This window comes from Humulus lupulus, chromosome 2 (assembly GCF_963169125.1).
Source record: "Humulus lupulus chromosome 2, drHumLupu1.1, whole genome shotgun sequence".
Taxonomy (NCBI): Eukaryota; Viridiplantae; Streptophyta; class Magnoliopsida; order Rosales; family Cannabaceae; genus Humulus; species Humulus lupulus.
In genome coordinates this window covers 291,171,530-291,185,854 of record NC_084794.1, presented here as the reverse complement: position 1 = coordinate 291,185,854, position 14,325 = coordinate 291,171,530, and the positions used below count along the sequence as shown (strand labels likewise).

General features: G+C 33.6%; 2 protein-coding genes across 2 annotated transcripts; both read left to right on the top strand.

Moving 5' to 3' along the window:
- The first annotated feature begins 77 nt into the window (after positions 1-77).
- LOC133815685 (uncharacterized) lies at positions 78-4,618 on the top strand. Its single transcript, XM_062248494.1, has 4 exons — positions 78-174; positions 2,154-4,297; positions 4,385-4,453; positions 4,613-4,618. Exons 1-4 carry the CDS (start codon positions 78-80, stop codon positions 4,616-4,618), a joined length of 2,316 nt encoding a protein of 771 aa, XP_062104478.1.
- Positions 4,619-9,594: 4,976 nt separating this feature from the next.
- LOC133815684 (uncharacterized) lies at positions 9,595-10,560 on the top strand. The gene has a single exon (XM_062248493.1). It carries the CDS (start codon positions 9,595-9,597, stop codon positions 10,558-10,560), a length of 966 nt encoding a protein of 321 aa, XP_062104477.1.
- Positions 10,561-14,325: the final 3,765 nt, after the last annotated feature.

The following is a 14,325-nucleotide window of genomic DNA, read 5'->3' as shown; positions in this document are numbered from 1 at the left end:
CGAACGTTGAGGATATTGTCGGAGATAGGAGTTGTCGCTGGAGAAGAAAGCTATCGTCGAAGAAGGAAGCACCGGATATGGAAGCAATTGCAGAGAGTTACGTGGTGGCTTTGGAGAAGGCTTTGATCGACTTTCATGTTTCAACAGAGGACTATTGCATTGTTAATTACCATTGTATCCCTGCTTGTGCTGATGTATTTTTGTTTAAATTTCAATTGCCATGTGTAGTTAGTTTTCCCATAAACTAAGTTTTTGTTAATTAAAATTTTCTATAAAAATTATGAAAAGTTTAATTCTCATATTTTTACACAATAATAACTAGGGGCATGGTACAAAATGACCCTTGATGTTGTATGAAAGTAAGTAAATGTCCATGTTTTTAATTTTGTAGTAAAATAGCCTAATCATCTATTTAATATCACATATTACCAAATACACCCTTTAACAAATTACTATTTTATTCTAAATATTTTAATATTATGGTATATGTATATTAGTTTTGTTTAATTAATTTTTATTTTCAAGTTATTTTGATTTTTTTTCATTTTTTATGGGTTGTTGAATGATATACTATAGCAAAAAATATATATACTGAGTTGAAAAATAATATACCATCAAAACTTACAAAATTATTACTAAAAAATGTATATACTATGCTAACAAAGTTATATACTACCATTAAAATATATATACCATGATACAAAGTTATATACTACCACTATGTATAATAAAATAGAAATTAAATATCACAAAAAAAAAAATTATATACCATACTACAAAAAACATATACACTAATTGAAAAATAATATACCAACAACCTATAAAAAACTTAAAAAATCAATATAACTTTAAAATAAAAATTAATTAAACAAAATTAATATACATATACCACTATATTAAAGTCATACAATCATAAATAATTAAATAAATTATAAAAAATAGCAATTTAGATAATCAACAATGTAAAATGGTCATTTATCTACAATTTTAAAAATAAGGACATTAGCTTCTTGATGTCTTTATTTTGGGTCATTTCCTATAATTTCTCTAATAACTAAAAGTCATATTTATGAAAAAAACACTTTAAATATTCTATAAAGAAGTTAAATAGGGAAACACAAAATTTAAGGAGAAATCCAAATGAGCAGCCCATCAACTTGTGTCTTATTATTATTTTTTTGGACAAATTGTCTTTTTTCCCCCTGAATTATCGCAGATGTAGAGTTTTGCCCCCTAAACTTTTTTGGTTGGCTGAAATACCCCCCGAATTACTGTACATGTTGAAAAACAGTCCTTCCGTTTATAATTTAACAGATTAGAAATTTGGTGTTTTTAAAAAGGGCATAAGTGTATAAAATTATGACAGAATGACGTTTTTGTAAAAGTATTATAAGTAATTTTTTCACAAAAAAAAAGAACATAACCATTTTGGGTGGACTGGGAAACGTGAGCCCTCATTCTTCATCTTCAAATCTCAATATGATTTTTATTTTCAATTGATTAAAGGGAAAAAAATTGGGTAATCTGAGATAGTTTTTTTTTTTGGTGTATTTTCCTTCAAGAAAAATTTGAAGACCATGGCTGGTGGTGAAGCATCTTTAAGTTTTCAAAATTTGTTTTTGATTTGTTATTTTGTTTAATGTTCTAGGATTTGTTAGTTATGTGAAAAGTGGGTAAGTATTGGTTTGGTGAGTTGTAGTAAATATGATTTGAAGAGAACATATATATATTTATGAATATATACACATACATATATTTATAAACGTGAATAGATGGGTAAGTAAGTTTGGTTGGTTGTAGTAATTATGACTTTGAAGAGAATATTTTCTTTTTCAATGAATGTGAATATATTCTTCTCTTTTTTGTGAATAGTTGGTTTGTTTTGTTGTTTGATAAAGTTTCAAAAAAGGGTCAGGGGGTTGTAAGTGCATTTTTGTCATTTTGGGTTAGTGACATAGATTATATTCTTCTAGGCCAGAGAAATTTGGAAAATATGTTTGTGGGGTCTGATTTAGTTGTTGGATAGTGTGTGTGTGTGTCTTATTGTGTGGTTGTTGACCTATTGAATATATATTAAAGAATTGAGAAAGTATATCATAGGTATTTGAGACCATACTTTTCTCATTCTTTGGTTTTTTTTTCTTTCTGTATAGATCTTCACTCCTCTACGCCTATTGTGGGTGAGGGTGTTCATGGGAGGAGGGTAGACTTAGAAGGTGATAGTTCTAGTGAAAGTGATCCCAACAATGAATATCAAGGTGATCCTGAGTATGAACAAAGTGATGATGAATTGGTTGTTGAAGACAATGCAGAAATACATCTAAAAGGACTAGGGAAAAGGGTAGTAGAGATTGATGTAGAAGATGTGCCATTGGATAGCTCTGATAAAGAGTATACACGAGAGGATAGTTCTGATGATGGGGATGTTTCAAATGAAGATGAACTCAGCAAGTTACACAAACCTAAAAGGCAATCAAAAAAAAGAAAGCTATCTGATTTGCTTGAGTTTGATGTTGATGCTGAAATGGAGAGACCGCTACTAAAGCTTGGCTTAGTATTTTCTTCTGGAAAACTATTCAAACAAGCAGTCAGGGAATATGCTATACAGAATGGAAGAGACATATGGTTCAAAAAGAATGATTCTCATAGGGTTCAAGCACAATGTAGAGGTGTTGAATGTCCTTGGGTGTGTTTTGCCTCAAAGATTGATGATAGTTCAACATTTGTCATCAAAACTTATGTTGGTGAGCATAGATGCTCTAGGAAGCCCCATAATAGATTTGCTACTTCAAAATGGTTAAGTAAGAAGTACTTAAATGAATTCAAGAGCAATGATAAATGGAGTATTTCTTCATTTATGGAAAAAGTGAGCAAAGACCATGTCATTGAAATTTCCAAAGATAAGGCCTATAAAGCTCGAAAACTTGCAACAAAATCTATTGAAGGCACTTATGAAGAGCAGTATGCTGCTCTATGGGACTATGCTGAGGAGATTAAGTACACAAATAAGGGTTCCATAGTTGAGTTTTTAACTGAATCAGGAGACAATGGGAGGCCACGTTTTAAGCGAATGTACATTTGCTTTTCTGGTTTAAAAGAAGGATTCAGTGCTGGATGTAGGCCAGTAATTGGGTTAGATGGCTGTCATATTAAAGGACCGCATCCTGGACAACTATTGACTGCTATTGGGATCGATGCAAACAATGGCATGTATCCTGTTGCATATGCTGTGGTAGAGATTGAAAGTAAAGATTCTTGGAGTTGGTTTTTAAATTGTTTGAGGGATGACTTAAAAATTGAGAACTCCAACCATTGGACATTCATCACGGACAAGCAAAAAGGCTTGAAACAATCATTAAAAGATCTATGGGAGGAAGGTGTACCTGAGGCAGAGCATAGGCATTGTGCAAGGCATTTGGAGAAGAATTTTATCAAAGTTTACAAAGATAAAAAGCTCAAGGAGCTCTTATGGAAGGCTGTAAGAGAGGTTAGTGTTCGTAGGTTTGAAGGTGTGATGGAAGAGATTAAGAAAATTGACGAGTCTGCTTTTGATTGGTTAATGGAAGCAGGGCCCCAACATTGGAGCAGATCACACTTTAGGACTCATCCAAAGTGTGGCATTTTGTTGAATAACTTGTGTGAGACATTTAATGGGACAAGGGCAATATTGGCTGCAAGAGATAGACCAATATTATCCATGCTAGAAAGAATTAGAATGTATTTACTACAGAGGCTTACCAAGAATAGGCATGCAGTATTGATGTGGAACTCTAGCATTGCTCCAAGGATACAAGACATTATTGAGAAGAACAAGGATATAGCTGGAAGCCATCTCCCTATCAAGTCTTCGGATTTCATCTACCAAATTACCACTATGTATGGTAGCTTGTACTATGTTGACTTGAAGCAAATGAAATGTAGTTGTAGAAAATGGGAACTCACTGGCATTCCATGTAGTCATGCAGTGGCTGCAATCTGGCAAAGAAGGGAAGATCCAGAAACTTATGTAAGTAAATGGTACACGAAGGAGTATTATTTGAAAGCCTATTCACAACAGATATTCCCAATTAGGAATCAAGATGAGTGCCCAATAACTGGTAACGTTGGATTGATCAAGCCTATATCCAAGATTCAACCGGGTAGACCAAAGAGAAGTAGAAAATTAGAGCTTGATGAAATGTTTCCTCGAACAGGAAGTAAAATGAAGAGGAGGTACATCACAATCAAATGTTCAGCAGGATGTGGTGTAACAGGTCATAATTTTAGAACGTGTGCTAGAAATAAAGAGAAAAATTCAGTAAGTTTTTCATTTTATAAACTGAAAGTACTTGAGAATATTTTATATAAATATAAATCTTAGCCATTATTATAACTTAATTTGCAGGACATCAATCCTGATGTTGCTCAGCATACTTCTACTGATTCAACCATACCATTTACAAACACCAACCAGGTTTGTATTATGGTTTCTAACATATATTTTGTTCCTCTCTTTTTATTTAAATAGATATATGTGTGTATATATATATACGTGTGTGTATGTGAAATTGATTTTGATGTAGTGCCTGAATATTTCCTACTTAACCATTTATATGTCTATTTTTATCAACAGATTTAGCAAAGAAAAGCAGGAGGATTGCATCCCAAACTGACAGATTTAGCATTATGATTGTCTTTTAGAACTCCTTTTGTAACATTTATCCTTTTGCTTGGATGGTTGTAACTTTTATAAATTATTTTGAAGCAGGATATTTTAACATATTTAGTGCTTGGATATATAGGCTAGCAGGTATAGAATGACAGGTATAAATTTTTTACTCATATGCAAGCTATATGTTCAAGATTTTTGGAACTTTTTCATAGTATAATTTTGGATATCAATGTTAATTGAAAGTAATTTCTTGTTGGTTTCTGTTTACCTACAACAATCAAGATATGTTTAGTATATAATTAACAATATATTCTTCTCTTCTTGCTAATGCTGCAAACTATATTAACTCATGGCTGCTAATATTGTTGAGCTTTGAATTGATGCAGCCAAAAATTGATCATTGCATGACAAGAGAACCAAGTGTAGCTTGAGCTTGTGAAATTACAGTATCCTCCTAAAAATATTCCCATACTTGCAATGATATAATTAATGTTGACAATGATATAATCAAAATCAGTTTGTTACAGTAAATAGAAACTGTAAAGCACCTCTTCTTTAAACAAGTTTTTAGTTTGTGCAAGCTATAGGTTCAAGACATTATTGGTATACCATTTTAAAATCAGCTTGTACTAATCTAGTTACAAGTTTCAATTTTCAAATTGTTATCTTTTATAGATATAAGTATTCAAAGACATTAGTGGTTTGCCAATAAAGTTTGCCTAAAAGGCACCTGAATATTTGACTTGCCTTGATCTGCATATTAAAAGACACCTACTGTAAACTATAATCTTTGAAAATTGCCTAAATGCTATAACGAATTCAGCCACAAACCAGAAACATACCACAAACACCAACAACTTTTTCATTGCTTCAAAATCACCAAAATAGTACAATAAAATGTAGCAGAACAGTAATACATACAACACTTTTCTACTAGTTTCATAACACAAGCATAAACCAACTTTTTCATTGCTTCAAAATCACCAAAATAATACAACAAAATATAATAGAACAACAATACAGATCCCACATTTTACAAGTTTTATGAAAATCAAAATTCTTTCAATTTCTTCATCTTTTTTGTCAACAAGCTTCTGCAATGCTTGAACTTCATCTTCAATATGTTCTATCTTTCTAAATAACTCGTTGAAATCTTGCTTGAATCTCTGTTTAGGGACATGGTCTATCCAAATGAGAAACCCACAACCATTGTTAATATTTCTCTGAAAAAAAAGGCAAAAAAATAACAAATCAGGTACTACAAAACCCATAAAACTCATTTAAAAAATAAAGAAAAACAATTTACCTTATATTTGGGGCAGCCATAAAACCTTCTACCTAGATTACCTTCAGTTCGAGCAGTGCGTATGACAGCCTCCCACCCACAATCACAACTAGGTATATTATTCCCTTCTTCATCTTCATACCTTCTTCTACTACGAAATGATTTGCTTGAAGATGTCAATGAAGACATGATCTCCACTATGAAAAATGCAAACTTCAACAAATAAACAACATCTAACAAAAAAAAAAAAAAAATAGAAATAGTACTGTAAACTTACCGTGAGAGGGAGCTTCACCAGCCATGATCTTCCTTGGAAGTGATTTCTCAATTTTTTTTGAAAGAAGATACAAGAAAACTCTCTCACATTACCCAATATTTTTCCTCTTTAATGAATTGAAAGTATGAAATTTGAAGATGAAGAATAAGGGCTCACGTTTCCAGTCCACCCTATTAACGGTAATGCTTTTTTTTTTACTTTTATTCTTTTCTTATTTATTTATTTTTGTTATGAAAAAATTACTTATCAAAATTTTACAAAAACATCCTCCTGTCATAATTTTATACACTTATGCCATTTTTTAAAACGGTAAATTTCTAATCTGTTAAATTATAAACGGAATGATTATTTTTCAACATTTACAGTAATTTGGGGGGTATTTCAGCCAACCAAAAAAGTTTAGGGGGCAAAACTCTACATCGGCCAAAATCCGGGGGGGGGGGGGGGAGAAGACAATTTGTCCTATTTTTTTTAAGAATACTTTTGTTTGGCAAGATGGGCTTTTTCCTTTAATGGTTAAAAAAGATTGTATTGGTTGATAATGATTATTAATACAATCTTTTACCCCTTTCTCAAAAACAAAAAAGTTGAGTTATTCCAACCATGGTCCATTGTAAATTAACCAATCAAAGCTACTGAAACAAATGTAGCAGCAGTAACAAATGAAGTGAATTTAAAAAAAAAAACATATGAAACATAGTTTGGAAATCTATCTTGTAATTAGAATTGTATGTAATTTGAGGTAATTACTAGATTTGATATGTTAATTTTACCAATAAATACACAATAATTATATAATTTGATATAATTAAAGTAACCTAATTACTATACATACTCAAATTTGCTGTTTAAAATTATGTCTTAATTTAGTGTCTAACCTATTACAATTAAACACGCATTTAATACATTTAACTTTTATAACAAAATAAAAGGTAGGTAATTATTTTGTATTTTGTATTTTTACAAAGTATCATTTTGGTACCATTTATTTTTAATAATGCTCATATGGTACTCTGTATTTTAAAATCGTACATATTTAGTACCCTAAACTCAAATTTAATTAATAAAATTTCACCAATTTAATTAAACTATTGTCAATTATGTAAGTTTCAAATTTAAATTTAATTACTTAATTACATATAACTAATGACAGTTTGATCATATTGACAAAATTTTATCTATCAAATCTGAGTCTAGGGTATCAAATATGTGTAATTTTAAAATACAGGATACCATATGAACATTATTAAAAACAGAGAGTACAAAAATGATACTTTACAAAAATATAAGGTACCAAATGAGTAAATTCCCCAAAATAAACACTAATTATTATAGAGCTAAAATATAACATAAACTTTAATTTTTTTTAAAACGTTAATACATGTATATATATATATATATAAACTAATGTATCTCTGTTTTTATTTTTCCATAAATTATATTTTTTGAAAAATTTCAAAATTAACTTTTTACGTTATTTTTTAGACTAAACTAACACTTTTTTTTTTCTCTTACAAAAGCCAAAATTATATATAAATATTTTTCTTTATTACAAAAAATTAATATGATTTTACATTAGATCTAAACTTTGTATTATTATAAATTAAAATGTTTAATCATGTTTCATTATAAACTAAAATGAAAAATAAATATGCATGAACTATTGTTCAAAATAACATAGTAGTCTCTAAAAAATTCAAAAAATCTTTCAAAACAATTAATACCAATATATATATATATTTAAATTAAAATATATCTCACTTTGTTATTGACTGTTTTCCCAAAAAATTTATAAGAGTTGATGGCTAAAAAAATATATATTATTTTTAAATTAAAAACAAATAACGACAAAAGTAATTAATAGAAAATTATCATATTAAAACTAATTTTTTAGAGAGAAAAAAATATCTTAGAAAATATTTCTATACATAATTTTATTTTTGTAATATTCAAAAAAGAATATGAAGGTGCCAACTACCAATAAAAGTTAATATCATTTTACTCAAACAATAAAGGTTAATGTTATTGTTAATTATATTTTTACCTTTATATTAATTGGTGTTTATTTTGTTATAAAAGTCAAATATGCATTAAATGAGCATTACAAGTGTTAACTTATAATATGTTAGACACTAGATTGAGATACCAATTTAGACCACAAATTTGAATTCTAATTGTACTAGAGGATTACTAAATACTATCAATTTTCAATAATAATTATTACATATAATATTATTTTACTGTGTAATTACTACTATTTTGTTTAATAATTCATATGTAATTACCCCCTAATAATATCAAAACACAACTTATTTTAAATTAGTCTAGTAATTACAAAGTAATTTTCATTCACTTAGTTTTAAACAGAAGACCAAATCTAAATTAAGCAAACCGAGACATGAAAATAATAACAAAATCCCAATAATAAGCATATCTAAGACTAAAGATGGCAAGAAGGTGAGACACAAGTATTTTTTTTTTAATAACTCATTGGGAATATTGTTTCCCATTTTATCATATTAAACAAATTGATACATATATAAATAAACTATATATTAATGATAATGCCCACCGAACCACCCAAAATTTTAAGAAGGAAAATCTTCATTCTATTTCCTATCCATCACATTATGTCGAAGAAAAATATTATTAGTGAATAAATAACCATTTTATTAGTGAATAAATAAGAAATAACAAATTGGGTTGTTGGTGATCTTAGACCCGAAAAGAAGGAGAGTAACAAATTCAAATCCGATTGGGCTGGACAAGGATTGTGATGTAGTTATGGGCTCCAATGATGTTGGGCTTTCAAAAAGTGGGCTTCTTTTAATATACCATATCTTTTAGTGGAAATTAGATCTTGTACCTATTTTAAATGATCCACTTTAATTTTTACCCACTATTTTTAACTCTTATTTTAGTACCCAAATTTTCAATTGATGTACCCATTATACCCTTTCAATTACATGCTTTTTTTTTTCTTCTTATACACACTACAATTAGAATGTATTTCCAATTTAACTATAATATGACACATATAATACACATTACAACAACACTTAGAATCATGTGCTCAAATAAGGGTAATTTGGGAAATCTCATGATAATAATAGGTAAAGTTCAACTAAATATATTTAGTGTCTAATTTTAGTTAACTACTCCTAAAAATAGGTAGTTATCAACTTTCCCCTATTTTTTAAGATTATGAGTCCTCTGAGTTGGAATTGCCATGGGCTTGGGAACCCAAGGACTATTCAATTCCTAAAAGATATGGTATATCAAAAGAAGCCCACTTTTATTTTTTTTATGTGAAACGTTATGTTCTCAGTCTAGAGCTGAGTTTGTGGTTAGATAGTTGGGTTATGAAGGAGTTTTGGTTTCATGTGGAAAAATAAGGAGGAAGATACTTTACTTAGTTTCTCTAATAACCACATTGACATCTCTACTAAGATAGCAGGTATGGAAGAATGGTGGTTAACTGGACTTTATGGAGAACCAAATAGGTCCTTGCGCATGAACACTTGGAATCTTATGCGAAAATTAAAGGAAGAGTCTCAACTTCCTTGGTGTGTCATCGGAGATGTTAATAATTTTCTTAGTCGAATAGACAAGAGGGGTGGTAACCCATACCCGAATTGGCTGTTAGAAGGATTTCAATCTGCTTTACTTGATTGCAATCTGGTGGATTTGGATTTGGTGGGTCTTCAATTTACGTGGGAGAAGAGTAGAAGGACTGAGAATTGGATAGAGGTCTGGCTGGACCGTACTCTGGTTTGTCATGCTTGGATGAGTTTATTTCAATCGACTAGAGTCCTCAATTTAGAAATTACGTCCTCAGATCATTCTCCAATCTTCCTAGACCCTAATTTTCGCTATGCGCATAAAAAATTTCATTTTGAGAACGCTTGGCTTAGGGAGCCTTCTTGTTTTCAAATTGTGGAAGACTGTTGGTCTCGTAATAGAACCCTCTCGGTCTGGGAGAAAACTGCGGCTTGTAGAGATATGTTGGAAGAGTGGGGAACAAGAATCACAAGGAATTTTAAGGAGAGAATCCAAAAGTGTAAGTTGCAGTTGCGACAACTTAAAGGAAAGAGAGATGGGGCTTCCATCTATGCTTACAAGGGCACAAAGAATTTGTTAGCTGAAATTTTTCATCAAAAGGAGGTCTTTTGGAGACAAAGATCGAAGCAATTCTGGTTGAAGAATGGAGATCAAAATAGTAAGTTCTTTCATGCTTCTGCTAGTGCTAGAAGAAAGAATAATTTTATCCATAAGCTTCAGAGGGATGATGGAGATTCGACGGACTGGGATAATGGCCTACCACGACTTATTGAGGATTATTTTTGAGGTATTTTCTCAACTTCTGTTACTGATTGGGAGGAAGTTCTCTCTTGTATTCCTAGTTCGATATCTATTATATTTTACTATAATGTTTGATTGATTAAATAAGTGTTACAAAAAGTGATTATTTAATCTAGTGGGGGAATGTTATATTATTTCATATAATATAATATTATACTAAATAATGTGACAAAATGTGATTTGTCACACCTTGTAACATATTATTGAGAGTCACAAAATTAGACACATGTGTGTGCCCAAATGTGACATATTTTGGAGTAACAAATTTGTAACTCCCAAACATTACCCAATAATGTGTATATTATATGTTACACATTTGAGATTGGATTTCACAAAGCCATGATGAAATATGGCTATTGGAGACATGTTTTTAACTCCCAATAGGTGTTTGGAGGTTATAAAATCATGTGGGAAATGATTTGAGACATTTTGGAAAAATGATTTTTTTGTGCTGAAAATGGCCTGTGGTCGCGGCTTGGAGGACAGAAGCCAGTGGCCGCGGCCATTGAAAAGTCCTGGCCGCAGCCAGTGAGGCTGACAAGTTATATGATTTTTTTAGTTTTTTCCAAATTGAACGGTTCTAACATCCCAAATAACTCCCAAATCCCCATTTTAATTCCATAAACATCCAATTAAGCATTGGTAACAGCCATGGGGGTTGGTATCTCAAACTCTATAAATAGGAGCCTAATGCTCACTTGTAAGACACACCATTTTCCATCCACAAAGAACTTTGCTGGAAAATACACCATAGAGGCTTGATAATTCTAGAGAGCTATTTCCTCGAGAGATCCCGTAGTGCTTAGAGAATAGGGGGAAATAAGCGTTTGGACAAAGGTTTTGAACCTTGTTCAAGTTGGTGATCCTCACTACTCTACACTTTTGTTGTGTGACAGTTTGTGTTTTTCCATTGATCTTTCATTCTGTTGTTCTTCTTGTATTATTAGTGTAATGAGTTTGTAATCATCTTCTCTTATTCATGTTTACATATTTATTGGTATCTTTTGTTTTAGGGTTTTAGTTCTTATAATTCTCTTCCTTCTCTTATTTCTATTTACTTGTATTTTGAGTAATTGAGTTGTAATATTTATTTAATCAATTACCTTGTCCATTATATTCTTTGCATAGAGTTGCATTTTGGTTTTTCCATATTTCCATTGAGTATAAAAACATATTCTCTAACAATATCTTCGGTTTAGAATTCTTTACTGTTAAGGCTAGTTAAGGAGAAGGATGTTAAGGATGCTTTATTCCAAATGCACCCTGATAAATCGCCTGGGCTTGATGGATTACTCCTGCCTTCTATAAAAAACTTTGGCGGATTGTTGGTCCTGATGTCGTGAGTACAATTCAGGAATTTTTCTGGTGGGGTAAGGTTCCAAGTGGCCTAAATGATACTTGTTGACACGGTTCTTCGACAACAGGTAATTAAGAAAATAAGAGGAAGGGATTAGTGCTTAACGATGAACCGAAATAAATGAATGATCTTTGTAATTGGACTGGTGACGCAATTGCGTTTTTTAGGTGGTTCAAAGGTTAAAATCCTTCTACTCCACCAGCCAATATTATTGCTATATGCTTGGTATTCTTTTACAGGGTATTTCCTTACACAATAGAATCCAACCCTTTGCAACTCCCAGGGTCTCCATATTTATAGGAGAGGGCACCTGGGAGTTGGTAAGAAGGTCATCCCGTGACCTTCTTACCTGTCATGTCACTTCTGTGACATTCATGATTAATTCCTAAATCCTGACATATGAAGTGTGGTCTAATCAATAGGTAAGGGGGATAATGGGCCGCACGACCCAACCCAGTCGTGGGCGCCTGAATACACACGTTCATGCTGCGTGTCCGAGAAGTCAGGGATATATCAGACACGTGATGTCTGATATATGCACGTTTACCTTGCGTGGTTGACTTTATAAAAGGTCACAACCTCCAACTCTAGCTCGTACCACGAGCTGGATGCTTCCCTCAACTTGTGGCCTTCAGAGTCCAGAGTTAGTCCTTGAGTAGTCTTGGTGAACCTTTTGGATACCCGAGCTAACGAGGTAGGACCTGACGACAGCAGCTCCGGTCACGGGGGATCTACGTGGCTGAGATATAATTAGGCCATATCTCAGCTCGCTAATAGCCCGTTAGAAAATCAGGGCGCACATTTGCCCCTGCTCGTGGTACACGACGTCGTGTAGGGCCACAGTAGGGGCTTTTAGGCTTCCCCATGAACTCTTCATATTCTACATTTTATGCAGGCACCGAATACGTGGAACATCGTGGTTGGTGACGGTATGTCTTCCGAGAACCGCATTAAATGGCCTAGCCTACACTCAGCCGTCGTTTTGCCTTTCGAGTGGAGAGCCTTGGATCCCACATCAGGGAAATCCAACGACCCTCCTCACGTGACCTTTCACGTATATAAAAGGGGTGGCCACCTTACGCATGGGCCACCCGTTCACTTGAAATTTTTCATAATTTTCCTTCTTCTTCTCTCTTCTTCCTCTTCAAAAGAAAAACCCTCTTCTTTCCGGCCGCCATTCCCAGCACTCAAGAAGTTCAGGTGTAAGGGCTCCCTTAAAGCTTTGGAATCAACTACTCCGATGAAGCCCTAACCCAGACAATCCCTTCATCCTCTTCTCAACCAGAATACTCCGTAAGTCCCCTGACTGTGCTTGTTTTGAAATTATTTTTCACTGTAGCCTAGGTAAATATTTACTGTAGCCGCATGCAAGGTTTCGTTGGTTTTTTGTGGATATGAAGGGAGAAAGCCTTTTAGGTTAGGGTATCGCTTGTAGTAGAAAACCATTTAGGGACACGGTTTACAGGATGCATTTTTTGGGGAAATTTTATGGGTAGGATTTTCGATAAGGTTGTTTAAAATATCCAGTATTTTTGGGTGCAAAACCGGGTAGCTTAGGGGACACGCCTCACAGACGGTTTCGCATCTCTTGCCTACTGAAACTTTCCCTCCAAGGCAAATTTTCACCCTGACCCTCTTGACACACGAATCCCGAGCAATCGGGGATCTGTTGGGAGCATAGGCGCGTGTTCATAGAACCGCGTGGTCTCACTCTCCACGGGCTGAGATTACCTCAGCTCGTACAAAGGAAACTCATTTTTTTTTATTCTCCCTTATTCCTAGGTCGCCTTTTCTGAAAATTTCTTCTTTTGTTCGCTAGGCGACCAGATGGGACCCAAGAAAAGCGTTTCTAAGAGGATCGCAGGCAGTTCGTCTTCCCAACAATCCAAGGGAAAAGAAGTGATGACAGACTCCCCCATTCCTGTCTTCGGGCCGGCCGTGAAGCAGGAGCTCGAGGTGGCACCCGACGCTTTCTTCGAGGCCGAGAGGATCACCTCGAAGATCACCGACCAGGGGAAAGTGAATAAAATATTCCTTTCCCACAACATCGAACTGGGGAGGGGCGCCCTGATCGCCCGACCTCCCCTAGAAGGTGAGCGGAGCTGCATGCCGCTCGACCAGGAATTCGCGGGCTGGAGTGACGAACACTTCAAAGCCGGGGCTTTCCTCCCGCTGGATCAGTACTTCATCGACTTCCTCAACTATGTGAGGTTGACCCCTTTCCAGCTCCCCCCCAACTCCTATCGTTTGTTGGCGGGGCTGAGATATCTGTTCTTGAAGCAGGAGTGGGAGGTCCCTACTCCGGCAGATATCCTATACTTTTTCTGCCTTAAGGCCAGCCCGGAGCAGCGGGGGCGAGGTGACGGGTTCTACTACTTGACCCGGTTTCCAAA

What these genes read in the sequence shown, in the direction of transcription:
- LOC133815684 (XM_062248493.1), top strand. Translation starts at nt 9,595, where the DNA reads ATGTGGAAAAATAAGGAGGAAGATACTTTACTTAGTTTCTCTAATAAC.
- LOC133815685 (XM_062248494.1), top strand. Translation starts at nt 78, where the DNA reads ATGGAAGCAATTGCAGAGAGTTACGTGGTGGCTTTGGAGAAGGCTTTG. An exon ending in TTGCATTGTTAATTACCATT is followed by an intron (nt 175 to 2,153) that starts GTATCCCTGCTT and finishes CTTTCTGTATAG; the next exon opens with ATCTTCACTCCTCTACGCCT. An exon ending in GAAATAAAGAGAAAAATTCA is followed by an intron (nt 4,298 to 4,384) that starts GTAAGTTTTTCA and finishes CTTAATTTGCAG; the next exon opens with GACATCAATCCTGATGTTGC.